Below are 13236 nucleotides of genomic sequence, written 5' to 3'. Positions count from 1 at the left end.
AGGATTACCCTTATATTGATGAGCACTGAGTAAGGTGTAGAGGTGCTGAATCACTCTATTGTACACCTAAAACGAATATAACACTGTATGTTAACTATACTGGAATTAAAAAAAAAAACCCAACCCAACAGAAGACCACTAACACTAATCAGCTGGGTTGGGGGTGAGACACGAAGGAAGTTCTTGGGCAGTGTCCCAAGGACTGGAGAGACAGGGTGACAGCAGACTGCAGGGCTGGGTGCTGGGGAACTGTGTGTTTTCATGGGTTACTGTCTGGATGACGAGAAAAGGCACGAGTGGCAGGGTCCCTTTTCCATGCCATGCAAGACTTGCTCCCCAGCACTTGAATTAGGGCCTCAGGGAGCAGAATGGAGGCAGGTGACAGGGAAAAGCTGGAAGCTGAGAGGAGGGTCAGACCCGGAGGGGAAGTGAAAGTCTGAGTAGGTGTCCAGGGTTGAGGGTGGAGACTCAAGGAAGGTGTGTGTGTGTTGAGAAGGAAGTCAGAAGAGAGAGGCTGCGTGTGGGGAGGTTTGTGAAACAGACGCCAAAGACCCACTTTCCGAGAGAAAGAAAGAACATCTGCACATAAGATGCTGTTGTTGCAACTGGTCTTGCTCACGGTTCTTGTCCCAGGTGGTGACAGTGACGACGGTGAGGGCTCTGGGCCTGCCCTGTGGGGGCACGTGTGTGTGCATGTGTCTGTGTGTGTGCGCACACACATGTGTGCATTGGTGTGCATGTGCTTGTGTTCTGTATGTGTAAATATATGTGACTATGTGTGGATAGTGCCTGTGTGCGTCTCTCTGTGTTTGCATGTGTGCACATGTGTGTGTCTGTACATCTGTGTTTTTGTATGCGTGTGTGCGTAATTCTGAGTATTTGTGTGTGTACATACGTGCATTTGTGTCTGTGCATATGGGCATGCAGGGTGTGGGTTCCCCAGCACATACCTGGGGAGTGTGGGATGTCAGCCTAGTTCCTTCCTGAGCATCCTTGACCCCAGGGCCTTGTACTCTTCTGGACCATGGGTATGAAGCTCTGGGCTCTGGGGCAGCACATGTCTCCAGAGGGAACTACAGCTCCCTTTCCTCCAGAGTTTGATGCCCCTCCCTGAGACCTTTTTCTGCATTCTCTCTCCTTCCCAATGCCCTCCTCTTCCTCAGTCTATCTGTTCTTCTCGTACAGACTTCCAGGAGCCAATCACTTTTCGAAGCATCATGACAGCATCCTTTTACAACCATTCGTGGACACAAAATCTGGGCTCTGCTTGGCTGGATGGGCTGCAGACTCATGGCTGGCACAGCAAGAAAGGCATTTTCATGTACAAGCGGCCTTGGTCCAAGGGCAACTTCAGTGAGAAGGAGCTGAGGGAAGAGGAAAGGACATTACAGACATTCTCCATGATTTTCCCCTTGATATTTCAGAACCATGTTCGTCAATGGCAACTTGAATGTGAGTTTGGATCCATCAGGGCACATGGGATGGAGGTGGCAGGCATGTGCATCTCCTTGAGTTCCTTATTCCTCTAGGAAGGAGCATCCCCTGGCTTCTGAACTTCATGTCTCTCCCCATCGTAAAACTGAATTCCACATGTGTTTAGGGGGCAGAACCTAGACCCCGATTCTTGAAAACCTTCATGTCTTCTGCTACTTCCCATCCTCTCATTGACCACGGGCTGTGCTGTCATGTCTCTATTGGTATCTCCCATGACCACCCCATTTCCTGGCCTCCAGCCAGGTACCCACCTCTCCCTCACTCTGTGACTCATCCTTGAAATGTGCTTTTCACCCAATCCGGATCGCTCAGTGAATCTATGTGTTTCCTGTACCCACTGCTCTCCCCTCACCCTAGATGATTTTATCCCAGCTCTCCATTGGAGACCTTCCCTGTTCTCTGCCACACCCTTCCAGTATCTTCTCCCACATTTGTGCCTTCCTCAGTCATTCACCTCTTCCTCTGCCTCCAGTGACCACCCATTTTCTGAGCCTCCACCTAAACCAAACTTTGCTCCATTCTTTCCAATACACTCAATATCTCCCTCTGCTTTCTTTGCCTTTCACTTATATTCACCTCATTTCATTTCTTTCTATCCCCCTTTCCTATAACACACAGCCTCTGTTCCAAGATCCCTTTCACGTACAGGTGGCAAAAGGCTGTGGGCTACATGTTGGGGAGCCATCAGTAGGCTTCATGAAGATTGCATATGAAGGATCAGATCTCATGAGCTTCCAGAACACGTCATGGTGGCCATATCCGAAAGGAGGAAGGAGGGCTCAGCAGGTCTCCAAACTATTCAATCAGTACCATGTGGTCAACTTAAGAATACGAGCACATATTATTGACATCTGCCCCCGTTTCCTCTTGGGTCTTCTAGACGCAGGGAAGGCAGATCTCCAGCGGCAAGGTCAGTCCTGCTCCCTCCCTCCAAGCATTCTCTATTTTGCACTCATAAATTTGCAACATTTCCTCAAATTCAGAGTGAAAAGGGGCCAAGAGGGAGAGGGGTGATGTTGACAGGTTTCTAGAGGTGGAAAGACGTGTGTATCTAAAGCGATGTGAAGATTTACCTTCTCAGTCTGAGAATACCTGTCCTGTCTCTGCAGTGAGGCCAGAGGCCTGGCTGTCCACTGGCCCAAGTCCGGGGCCTGGCCATCTGCTCCTCGTGTGCCACGTCTCTGGTTTCTACCCAAAGCCAGTGTGGGTGACGTGGATGCGGGGTGCGCAGGAGCACCAGGGCACCCGACGAGGCGAGGTCTTGCCCCATGCTGACGGGACATGGTATCTTCAGACGTCCTTGGACGTGGAAGCCAGAGAGGCAGCTGGCCTGTCTTGCCGAGTGAGACACAGCAGTCTAGAAGGCCAGGATATGGTCTTCTACTGGGGTGAGAAAGGGCGGGGTCCCCTCTGGGAAAGACGGTGGCAGGTCCTCAGAGCCAGAGAGCCTGAAGAGAAACTTGGGATTCTAGGATTCCAGACTAAAAAGTACATATATATATTTAGTAACCCAGGAAGTGGTGAGCTGTGTGTGAGGGTCCTGTAGATGTGGGAGGAAGCAGAGATTGGGTGAACGGTCCATCTCTGAGCAGGGATAGAAACGAGAAGGAGGAAGGGTGGTTGGTGAGGCAGAGGGTGACGGGAGCAAAAAGGACCAGGAAGGTGCAGGTCAACCCGGAGTGGATGGGAATTGACACCCTCTGTGCACCAAACCCACAGAGCAACACCGCCCTGTGGACTTGCTCTTCCTGGTGGTGATCGTGCCCCTGGTGCTTCTGGCAGGTCTTGCCTCCTGGCTCTGGAAGCGCCGGTAAGTCTCTGGAGCCACCTTTCTGCACTTTCCGAAGTGTCTCCCCACTTGCCTGTCTGTCCTCAGCCCTCCTCATCCCAGTGCCGTTCCCCCTGCATTCCTCACCTCCCCCCTGCTACAGAACGATTTCCAATCTGTTCCTCCCAGGAAATCACACAAGACACCTCAGTGTACTGGCCTCTCTTTGGAGTGAGACCCCGGCAGCCCAGGACCAGGACGTCCCTAAACCCAGCTCAGTGGTGATGGACCAGCAAGTCTCTATGTGACTGTTGTCTTTCCTTTCTGCTCAGTGATCAGTTGTCAAGATGAGTTAAGTGTAATTTAGGGGGATTTGTTGTTCTGACCTGACTCTGGGACTTAAATCTCAAAATTATCTCAGAGTATAATGAAGTCCCAGCAACGTCCATGCGTCACAGGCATCAGACATCACTTCCTCCAGTGAGCCGTCCCTTATTCATAACTGGAAGCAGTCTTTGCTTGGTGAGAATTAGCACCGCATTTTCCTGCACTTGGCAAATCTATTCCTGACCCCCAGCCCTTGTTGCCAACAGTTAGGGTCCTTTCCCTTCTAATTCTTAGGACTTTAGAGATGAGGTCCATGTCTTTTTAATATTTGTATCCTTGGCAAGGAGCCCCACTGCATGGAATATGTCCTCAATAAATACCTGTGTTGAATTTATGTCAGTTTCATAGGTTTGTCTTTTTCGTTTGCCTCCTGACAGGTTTGTAGTAGTTCAGATGTTTGCACACGTGGACACTTCTGGAAAATAACGTTGAGATAGAAGGGATGGGAAAGGTGAAAAATATTGGGAGGGGGAGAGCAAATCATGGCACTTCACCAAACTTCTCCCCTACATTGGACTATTTGCCTGCTTCTGTTGGGTCCAGTCCACCTGTCATGCTCTCATGGCCCCCTTGTGGTTTTTGGTTGGTTGACTCCACCCTCGTGTGTAGCCCTGGGTTCTAATCAGACTGACGTCTTCAGGAGAAAGCATCTTTGACAATGTGACAGGACAAAGGATGGACAGGTAACCTCCAGTTCATGACAATCATCAGACAGCTGCCACTTGTCCTTGCCCAGAGTGATGGTTCAGGGCCATGCACCTGCTCCAGGTGGCTCAGGTCACAGGCATTCTGATTCCTGTGGTCAATGGCAGAGAATGAGATGATCTTTCTTGTCCCGGTTGATAAGGTCGGGGTATGAAGCGTAAACAACTGCAATCCATTTTTCAGCAGCAGAACAGCAAGCCTGAGGATGACACCTGCATTCAAGAAGGCAGAGAAATTGTACATGTGAAGTTTTCCAAGAGGTTGGATCCAACGTGTTGTCACCACAAGAATGAGAAGAAGAGAAAAGAAAGAGAAAGGAGAGGAACCAGATGTGGGGTGGTGGGGTAGTGTGGTTGTAGGCATCATGTCACCCTGTACATCAAGTGTGTACTTTGTTTTATGTTTTTTTTGGAGAAAACAGAGCTTATTGCCCAGCAATTAAAAGTATTCAAATGTGGGCTGAAAGCTACATAAAATGTTAATTTTCACGGTTTGCTTGAATTCAGGTTTTCTTGACCAATTCTTCATTTTCCTTCAAAATGCTGCATGCCACTCGAGGCTCGGCAGCTCAGGACCTGAGCGTCACCTGCAGCTCACTGCATGCCGTGTGCACTGGGCTCCCGACGTTCTTCAGGCTGTCCTCTCGGAGAAGCTGTTGGAAGACTTTCATCAGGGGGACCTTTGTTCATGTCACATCACAGGCTCTGCTGCACCTGCCAGAGCTGGCGAAGGCCCATGTGGCCCGTGGGGCCTCCCAGCCATCCTTCCTCAGGGGCTAGAAAACTGCACTCTGTACAAAGGTACAATTTTCATTTGTCATCATATTCCCGTGAAGCAGAAAACAGTAGCAACAACAAAACCAAAGCATCACAAAAGTGAAGGCAGACACACAAACCCGCAGAATGGACTGGAGCCCCAATAACCCTGGGATCCCCGGTTCCATCAGCCCATTCATTTCCTGTATGGTTTCAGCCCACAAAGGTGGATTTCTGTCCTTTGTGATTGGGTGCTCCCTCTGATGGACGTGGACGTGGCCCCTGGGGATGCTGGGATAATATCTCTCTTCCTTGTGGTGTTCTTCCTCACTCTTCTCTTCCTTGCCTTTAATTCTTGAAAAGATTCCTCTATTCTTTTTCTTACCTGCTTGCCTTTTTCTTCACGTGTCCTCACCTGTCACACTCTTACCCTGTCTTATTGACACTGACATCTGGATCAATCCCTATCCTGGGTGTTTTCGTGGGTTTCTAACAAACCGCTGATTAGGAATCGAGTGCTGGTTCAGCTGCTGGATAAGTGGTAAAAATTTTCTCCAGGGTTTTCCTAGAGATGGAAGGGTAAGCTGCACCAGCCTTCATGAACCAGGAGCTGTCGTGGCAATGGCATTAAATACTCAAAATGCAAGAAATTTTCCATGGATTTCTTCCCAACACAATACATGTATTCATTCATTCATTCATTCATTCATATGTACATTCTGTTATTCATTCATTCATTCATTCATTCATGACTTGGTCACCTTTTCCTATTTGTATGGTAAACATGTTCTCTGAGACTGGTTCTAAAATGTATGAGAGACAGCTGTGTGTACAGGTGTTTAAGACATAACGAATAATCTTGTCCTCCAAGCTTTTTTTTTTTTTGATATGTACATTTAATCATTCAGAGCAAACTTTAGAATTGGTAAATAAGAAAATTTAACCTCATAGATTTCAGCAATAATTGCTTTATTAAATGATCCATGAATCATACATCACCCCATGTGGCCCTCAGGTAGGCACTTAGAGAAGTTGTACAAATGGAAGGTTTTTACAGAGGGAGGGTGGGGCCGGGGAGATAGCAGCAAATGTGAAGGATTGTTCTAGGAATCAGGCCTCTTTCTTGGGGGAAGAGTAAGGGTTCTTATCATGCATATGACCTCATCTGTCTTTGGGGGCTGGAGAGAAACCAGGTGACAGACTCATTGCTCTGTGGAAAGAAAAATTTGCTGGTGATGACTGGGTAAGGCTACACATCTGGGTGGTTGTAGTTTGTTCAATTGGGTATGAAGTCCCAGGGAGGGAACTCAGCTGATGACATCATTTTGGGTCTGCGATTTTCTTTTTCTAACAGGATGTGGCTCAAGGGCATGTATCTTCATCGTCTTGTTCCCCCACCAGCAGGAGCTGCCCTTGGTTCCCTGCTGGCTGGTCTGCTTCAGACAGAGAGGGGGACGCTACCTCTGCTCTGGTCCAGTCCCATGCTCAGCGAGGTGCTTTGTGTTTCAGTTTGGGGACTGGGCTTTCCGAGAGTTCCCCCTTTGCTCAGAAGATGGAGCCTCTTAGTCTGGGACAAGGTGTGTTCCTGTCCCTTCCCCCACTGCCCCTCACCCTAGCTGCAGAGTGGCTCACTGTGCCCTGAGGTAGTGGGGCTCCCTGGCCTTCCCACACCCAGTGAAGGCTCCTTTCTGTGTGGGGGATGGTGGCCTTCCCGCCCTTCTCAGGAGGGAGCTGCTGTCAGACCCCAGGCTTGTACCACCAGAAAGCAGTTCTCTGGTCTGAATCCTGGACTTCAGTTTGTCAGGACCCTGGGAGGCCAATGGGCAAAAGCCTAGAGACATATCAAATTTGCTAAGTCTGTGACTCTCAGGGCCTCCCAGTCCTCAATGAGCCTTCAGTCATTTGTTAACAATTGTAGCTGAATTATTCATTCTGGTTTATAAAGCCTCTGGCATCTGAATCCCTGATTTCCTTGGAGGAGTCTGTATTTCCCTAGATTTTTGGGTTGACAACTTGCTCTCACCCTTCAACTTTGATGGATTCCAGAGAAGTGATTTGGGCGAGCCAGCTTTTCAAAATCTTATGTGTGGGAGTGAGCTCTTTCCAATTTTCTATGTTCCAGTCTGAACTTGCCAAAAATATTATCTTTCTCTCAACAGCCTGAGTTTATTTCAGTTTGCTGGTCATCCAAGAAATAACAAGACAAATAGCCCAAACACATTATCCAGATGACATAAAGCACAAATACTTAAGGGCTTTTAAACACTTAAGAACACCACGGAAGTAGAAGGTCAGCATGTCCAGCACGGCCAACTCATGATAAGACAAGCATGGAACATTCTAGCAGGAATAGTAGGAAAGGAATCTGGATACATGATTCCAGAACACTCTATTAAGTCCACACACTATAAATTCCCATGATTTCTTGTTGTAGATTTGCCGTAGGACCCTCGGTGTGAACTTCATGGTTATTAGCATATGCTTGACTCCAAAAGATAACTGTGTAGATTCAGATTTCATCAAGTAGGATTACAACTAATACTTTTGGATACTAAAAACATTTTTATGTCAAAGAAATCCATAACCTTTAAGAATAATTTGATGCCTGAACTGAATTATTCAATCACTCAGAGTTAATCATCGAGCGCCTACCACTTGCCAGGCCCTGTTGGATTTGGGATCCGGTTCCAGGGGATTAGAAACACCTGAGCCAACAATTGAGTCAAGATTCTGAGAGGGCAAACACCTGTAAAGGTCACCACTTTAGTAAATATTGTTTCAGGCAGGTTTGTTAGAGTCTAGAGTCTGCACATTAAAAGAAAACTCAGCACACCAAAATGGTTAGTTCTTGGTTGATGTGATTTTCTTCCCAAGTAGACTAAAAGCTCCTTGAATAGTGGTTGCATTGTGAACACTGTATTGTCATGCGTGTAGTGAGGTGCTTGGATCCAGGAAGCTGTTAAGCGACTGTTTGGTGAGTGAATATATATTAATGCAAGTCCGACTGAGGGGGTATTCTTCAGATGTTTCAATAACCTGTGGTCTCTCTGATGGCAACTGATTCTCCCCTAAAAATAATGGTGAACTGGTGGTTGTTGCTACTGTTACACAGGCAATCATGGCGAAATTTGGAAAAGCAAATAGAGTAAGTGTTAAAAGAAACCCATGGACTCAAAATGGGGCCTTGGGCAGGCCAACTCCCCAAACCTTGTTTAACCTAACCTAAGTGCAGTCCAACCTCCCCCAGAAATGTAAGTCTTCCCCTGTCATTGAGGAATTCTCTGTTCATCACAAGTGAGGTCCTCTCTCACATGGACCCTCTCCATCCCCCAAGAGAGGAAGTCATCTGCATGATTACACCCCTTTCCTCAATTAAAAGAAGGTGACCTTCAAATTTATCTGGTTGATTTTGAATTTTAATGCAGACAGTGAGAAGGCATAGATGGGAATGGGTTGGGGTGGGGGTGAGACATGGACGGAAGCCCTTGTGGGGTGTCCCAAGGTCACGAGAGGGTGACAGCAGGGGCCGGGGCTGGGTGCTGGGGAGCCGTGTGTCTTCATGGGTTACTGTCTGGATGAGGAGAAAAGGCACGAGAGGTAGGGTCCCTTTTCCATGCCACACGAGACTTGTTCCCCAGCCTGAACAGGGCCTGAATCAGGGCCTCAGGGAGCACAACGGAGGCTGGTGACAGGGGGAAGCTGGAAGCCAGAGAGGAGGGTCAGACCCGGAGGGGAAGTGAGAGTCTGAGTAGGTGTCCAGGGTTGAGGGCGGAGCCCATTTGCATTGTCGCGGAGACTCAGGGAAGGCGGGTGTGTTGAGAAGGAAGTCAGAAGAGAGGGGCTGCATGTGGGGAGGTTTGTGAGAACAGACACCAAAGACCCACTTTCCAAGAGAAAGAAAGAACATCTGCAAAAAGATGCTGTTGTTGCAACTGGTGTTGCTCACGGTTCTCGTCCCAGGTGGTGAGGATGTGGCCCTGCCTGGTCGGTGCAAGAGTGTTTGTCTACATTTGTGTGATGTGTGTCATGTGTGCACATATGTTGTTGTGTACATGTGTGCATGTGTGTATATGTGTGTGAGTATGTGTGTATAGGTGCCTGTGTGTGTACCTCTGTGTGTTTCTGCCGTGTGTGCACGTGTGTGGGTGGGTGTCTGTAGGTCTGTGTTTGCGTCTGTGTCTATGTGCGTGCATATCACGTGTAACTCTGGATGTGTGTGTATGTGTGTGCATTGGTGTCTGTGTGCGTGTGCACACATGGTGTGGGTTCCCCAGCACATTCCTGGGGAGTGAGGCATGTCCACCTGGTTCCTCCCTGAGCCTCCCTGACCCCAGGGCCTTGTGCTCTTCTGAATGGTGGGTGCCAAGCTCGGGGCTCTGGGGCAGCACGCGTCTCCAGAGGGAACTACGGCTCCCTGTCCTCCAGATTTCGGTGCCCCTCCCTGGCCCCTTTTGCTGATTCTCTCTCCTTCCCTCTGCCCTCCTCTTCCTCAGTCTGTCTGTTCTTCTGGCACAGACTTCCAGGAGCCGATCACTTTTCGAATCATCCAGACCTCATCTTTTTACAACCGTGCCCGGGCACAAAATCAGGGTTCAGCTTGGCTGGGACAGCTGCAGACTCATGGCTGGGACAGCAAGACCGGAGCTTTCATTTTCCTGCGGCCTTGGTCCAGGGGCAACTTCAGCAACGAGAAGTTCATGGAACTGGAAAAGTTATTCTATTCATACTCCATTAGATTTCTTCAGGTATTTCAGGACCATGTCAGTCAATGGCAGCTTGAATGTGAGTTCAGGTCCCCCAGGGCAGGAGGGATGGAGGTGGCCGGTGTGTGTGTTGCCATGAGGTCCTTCTTCCTCCAGGAAAGAGCCTCCACTGGCTGCTGAACCTCTTGATTCCTCATCGTAAAACTGAATCACACCTGTCTGTTCAGGTGGCAGAATCCAGACGCTGATTCTCGAAAAGCCTTATGTCTTCTGCTCCTTCCCCTCCTCTCGTTGACCTCAGGCTGTGCTCTGAGGCCTCCAGTAGTGTCTGCAGTGACCACCCCATTCCTTGACCTGCAGCCAGACATCCTCCTCTCCCTCACTCTGTGACTGATCCTTGAAATGTGCTTTTCTCCCTGTTCAGTCCCCTCAATGACCTCTGTCTATGTGTTCCCTGTATCCACTTCTGTCTTCTCACTCTAGATGATTTTATCCAAGCTCTCCAGTGGAGGCCTTCCCTGTTCTCTGCCCACACCCTTCCAGTCACTCCTCCAACATTTGTTTCTTCCGCAGTCGTTCACCTCCTCCTCTGCCTCCAGTGACCACCACTTCCCCTCTCTCTGAGCCTTCACTCAAAGCACACTTTGCTTGATTCCTTCCAATACCCTCAACTTCTCCTTCTTCCGTCCATGGCTTCCACTCACCTCATGTCAACACTTTCCCTTCTCTATTCCTGTATCTCACAACCTCTCTTTCCAGATCCGTTTCAGGTCCAGCTGGAAGGAGGCTGTGAGCTGCACCTTGGAGAAGTATCAGTAGGATTTGTGCATATTGGATATCAAGGATCAGATCTCATGAGCTTCCAGAACATGTCATGGTGGCCATCTCCAAAGGGAGGCAGAAGGACCGAAGAAGTCTGCATACTATTCAATCGGTTCTATGTGATCAATGAAATTATACACACGCTTCTCAGTGATACCTGCCCTCAGTTCCTCTTGGGTCTTCTTGATGCAGGAAAGGCATATCTCAAGCGACAAGGTCAGTCCTGCTCCCAACCTCCAAGCATTCTCTCTGTGCATTCATAAATTCGCACCATTTCTCAGCTTCAGGATAAGAGGGGGCCAAGAGGGAGAGGGGATGATGCTGACAGGTTTCTAGAGGTGGAGCGATGTATGTATCTCAACTGACGTGAAGATCTTCCCTCTCAGTCTGAGATTTCCTGTCCTGTCTCTGCAGTGAGGCCCGAGGCCTGGCTGTCCACTGGCCCCAGTCCAGGGCCTGGCCGTCTGCTCCTTGTGTGCCACGTCTCTGGCTTCTACCCAAAGCCAGTGTGGGTGATGTGGATGCGGGGTGCGCAGGAGCACCAGGGCACCCGACGAGGCGAGGTCTTGCCCCATGCTGACGGGACATGGTATCTTCAGACATCCTTGGATGTGGAAGCCAGGGAGACAGCCGGCCTCTCTTGCCGAGTGAGACACAGCAGTCTAGGAGGCCAGGATATTGTCCTCTACTGGGGTGAGAAAGGGCTGGTGCCCAGCTGGGAAAGGGTGGTCCTGCAGCAGTGCAGGAGAGATAGATACAAAGTTGGGATTCTAGGGACTCCAGATCATAAAGGACTAAAACTTAGTGACCTAAGAAATGGAGAGCTGGGTGTGAGGGTCCTGTAGATGTAGCAGGAAGCAGAGGGTTGGTTGAAGGGTCCATCTGTGAACAGGGATGGGAGAGGAGAAAGAGGAAGGGTGGTTGGTGAGGCAGAGGGTGACGGGAGCAAAAAGGACCAGGAAGGTGCAGGTCAACCCGGGGTGGATGGGAATTGACACCCTCTGTGCACCCAACCCACAGAGCAGCACCGCTCCGTGGGCTTGGTCTTCCTGGCGGTGGTCGTGCCCCTGGTGCTTCTGGCAGGTCTTGCGTTCTGGCTCTGGAAGCGCTGGTAAGTCTGGAACCACCTTCCTGCTCCTTCCCAACTGTGTCCCCACCTTTCTGTCTGTCCTCAGCCCTCCTCCTCACCATCACTCTGCAGTCCTCACCTCCACCTGCTGCAGAGCATTTCCAATCTGTTCCTCCCAGGAAATCACACTGGAGACCTCAGTGCACTGGCCTCCCTTTGGAGAGAGATCCCAGCAGCCCCGGTTCCAGCACTTACCTAAACCCAGCTCAGTGGTGATGGATTTGCAAGTCTCTGTGTGCAACTTTTGTCTTTCCTTTCTGCTCGATGATCAGTTGTCAATATCGGCCAAGAATAATTTAGCGGGCTTTGTTGTTCTCACCTGATTCTTGGAGTTAAATTCTACATTTTCTCCAAGTAAAATGAAGCCTGAGAACCTCCCTGGGTCACAGGCATCAGATGCCACTTCCTCCTGGGAGCCCTCCCTGATTTTCAAGGGGAAGCAGTCTCTGCCTGCTGAGAATTTCCAACGTCCATAGTTTCTCTTTGGCAAACGTATGACTCACTTCCCATCCCTTATTGTCCCCATTTGGGTCCCTTTTCCATCCTAATTCTTAGGCCTCTTGAGAGTAAAGTCCATGTCTTTCTAATATTTGTATCCTTGGCAAGGAGTCTCGCCTGCATGGAATATGTCCTCAATAAAAGTCTGTGTTGAATTGATGCCAATTTCATAGTTTTTTCTTCTTTTGCCTCCTGTCGTGTTTGTAGTAGTTGAGACGTTTGATGTTCTTCTTGTCAAAAGTCTTTTCACTTTGCCTGGAGACTTGATACTGTTATGGTTCCTTGGTAACATCTCTGAGCCTCTGAGGAGAATACAGTTTTGTCTGTGGATATTTCTATTTAAACACAGGCATCTGTTGGAGTGGACCTGTTGTGGATGAAAGGAGGAGGGCACATGCAGGTCCTGGCTGTTTGAGGCCCTCAGGACAGCAGCAGAGATGTCACCCTGGGGCTTGTTGGCAATATAGGGGCTTGGCCTCAGCTGAGGTTCACTGCATCACAATTTGCATTTTAGCAAAACCAGCAGGGGATTCACAGGTGCATAAATGTGGTGCCTGAGAGGTAGCAGTGCGAGTAAGTCCCTGGAGGGAAACGAATGGGTCCAGAAAAGCCAGTAAGAGTGTTGTGCTCAGGAATGAACGGGGGTCCGGCAGGGAGAGGGCATACAGAGCATCCTCACATTGGTGGCTGCTGTGTCCCAGTCCCTGAGGACACGGAATCAGCCACAGTGAGCCGTTGCTCCTGGAGTTAATAGGGGGTTGGGATCATGGGAGCCTCTGCCTGCAACACTTGCCCACTGATGAATACACAGCCTTGTTTCCTGTGTGTTTGTGTTTAAATAGAGCTTATTCATATATCTATCTATATCTATATCTATATCTATATCATCTATATCTATATCTATATCTATATATGTTTCCAAATAATTGATTGCTTGCTCTATTTCCCTATACGGAAATACCAGCTCAAAAGTTT

The 13236-nt window shown here is 49.1% G+C and overlaps 1 protein-coding gene across 4 annotated transcripts; it reads left to right on the top strand.

Annotated features, from left to right (window-relative positions):
• Positions 1-483: 483 nt before the first annotated feature.
• Positions 484-12420, top strand: LOC122476396 (T-cell surface glycoprotein CD1a-like). Of its 4 annotated transcripts, none has more exons than XM_043569016.1 (6): positions 484-651; positions 1186-1452; positions 2126-2404; positions 2604-2882; positions 3214-3304; positions 3452-3983. In XM_043569016.1, exons 1-6 carry the CDS (start codon positions 591-593, stop codon positions 3495-3497), a joined length of 1023 nt encoding a protein of 340 aa, XP_043424951.1. In that variant the 5' UTR covers positions 484-590; the 3' UTR covers positions 3498-3983. The 4 variants fall into 4 exon arrangements, with proteins under 4 accessions (XP_043424951.1, XP_043424950.1, XP_043424948.1 ...); XM_043569015.1 differs by lacking the exons at positions 1186-1452; positions 2126-2404; positions 2604-2882; positions 3214-3304; positions 3452-3983 and adding exons at positions 9625-9891; positions 10572-10850; positions 11049-11327; positions 11655-11745; positions 11883-12420 and having other exon boundaries at positions 542-651; XM_043569013.1 differs by lacking the exons at positions 484-651; positions 1186-1452; positions 2126-2404; positions 2604-2882; positions 3214-3304 and adding exons at positions 9625-9891; positions 10572-10850; positions 11049-11327; positions 11718-11745; positions 11883-12420 and having other exon boundaries at positions 3497-5154.
• The last annotated feature ends 816 nt before the right edge of the window (positions 12421-13236 follow it).

Source organism: Prionailurus bengalensis, chromosome E4, assembly GCF_016509475.1.
Source record: "Prionailurus bengalensis isolate Pbe53 chromosome E4, Fcat_Pben_1.1_paternal_pri, whole genome shotgun sequence".
Classification (NCBI taxonomy): Eukaryota; Metazoa; Chordata; class Mammalia; order Carnivora; family Felidae; genus Prionailurus; species Prionailurus bengalensis.
The sequence above is the reverse complement of the archived record's forward strand: the minus strand, read 5'-3'. Positions and strand labels throughout refer to the sequence as shown.

What these genes read in the sequence shown, in the direction of transcription:
- LOC122476396 (XM_043569012.1), top strand. Translation starts at nt 4,830, where the DNA reads ATGTTAATTTTCACGGTTTGCTTGAATTCAGGTTTTCTTGACCAATTC. An exon ending in CAGTCAATGGCAGCTTGAAT is followed by an intron (nt 9,892 to 10,571) that starts GTGAGTTCAGGT and finishes CTCTCTTTCCAG; the next exon opens with ATCCGTTTCAGGTCCAGCTG. An exon ending in GGCATATCTCAAGCGACAAG is followed by an intron (nt 10,851 to 11,048) that starts GTCAGTCCTGCT and finishes CTGTCTCTGCAG; the next exon opens with TGAGGCCCGAGGCCTGGCTG.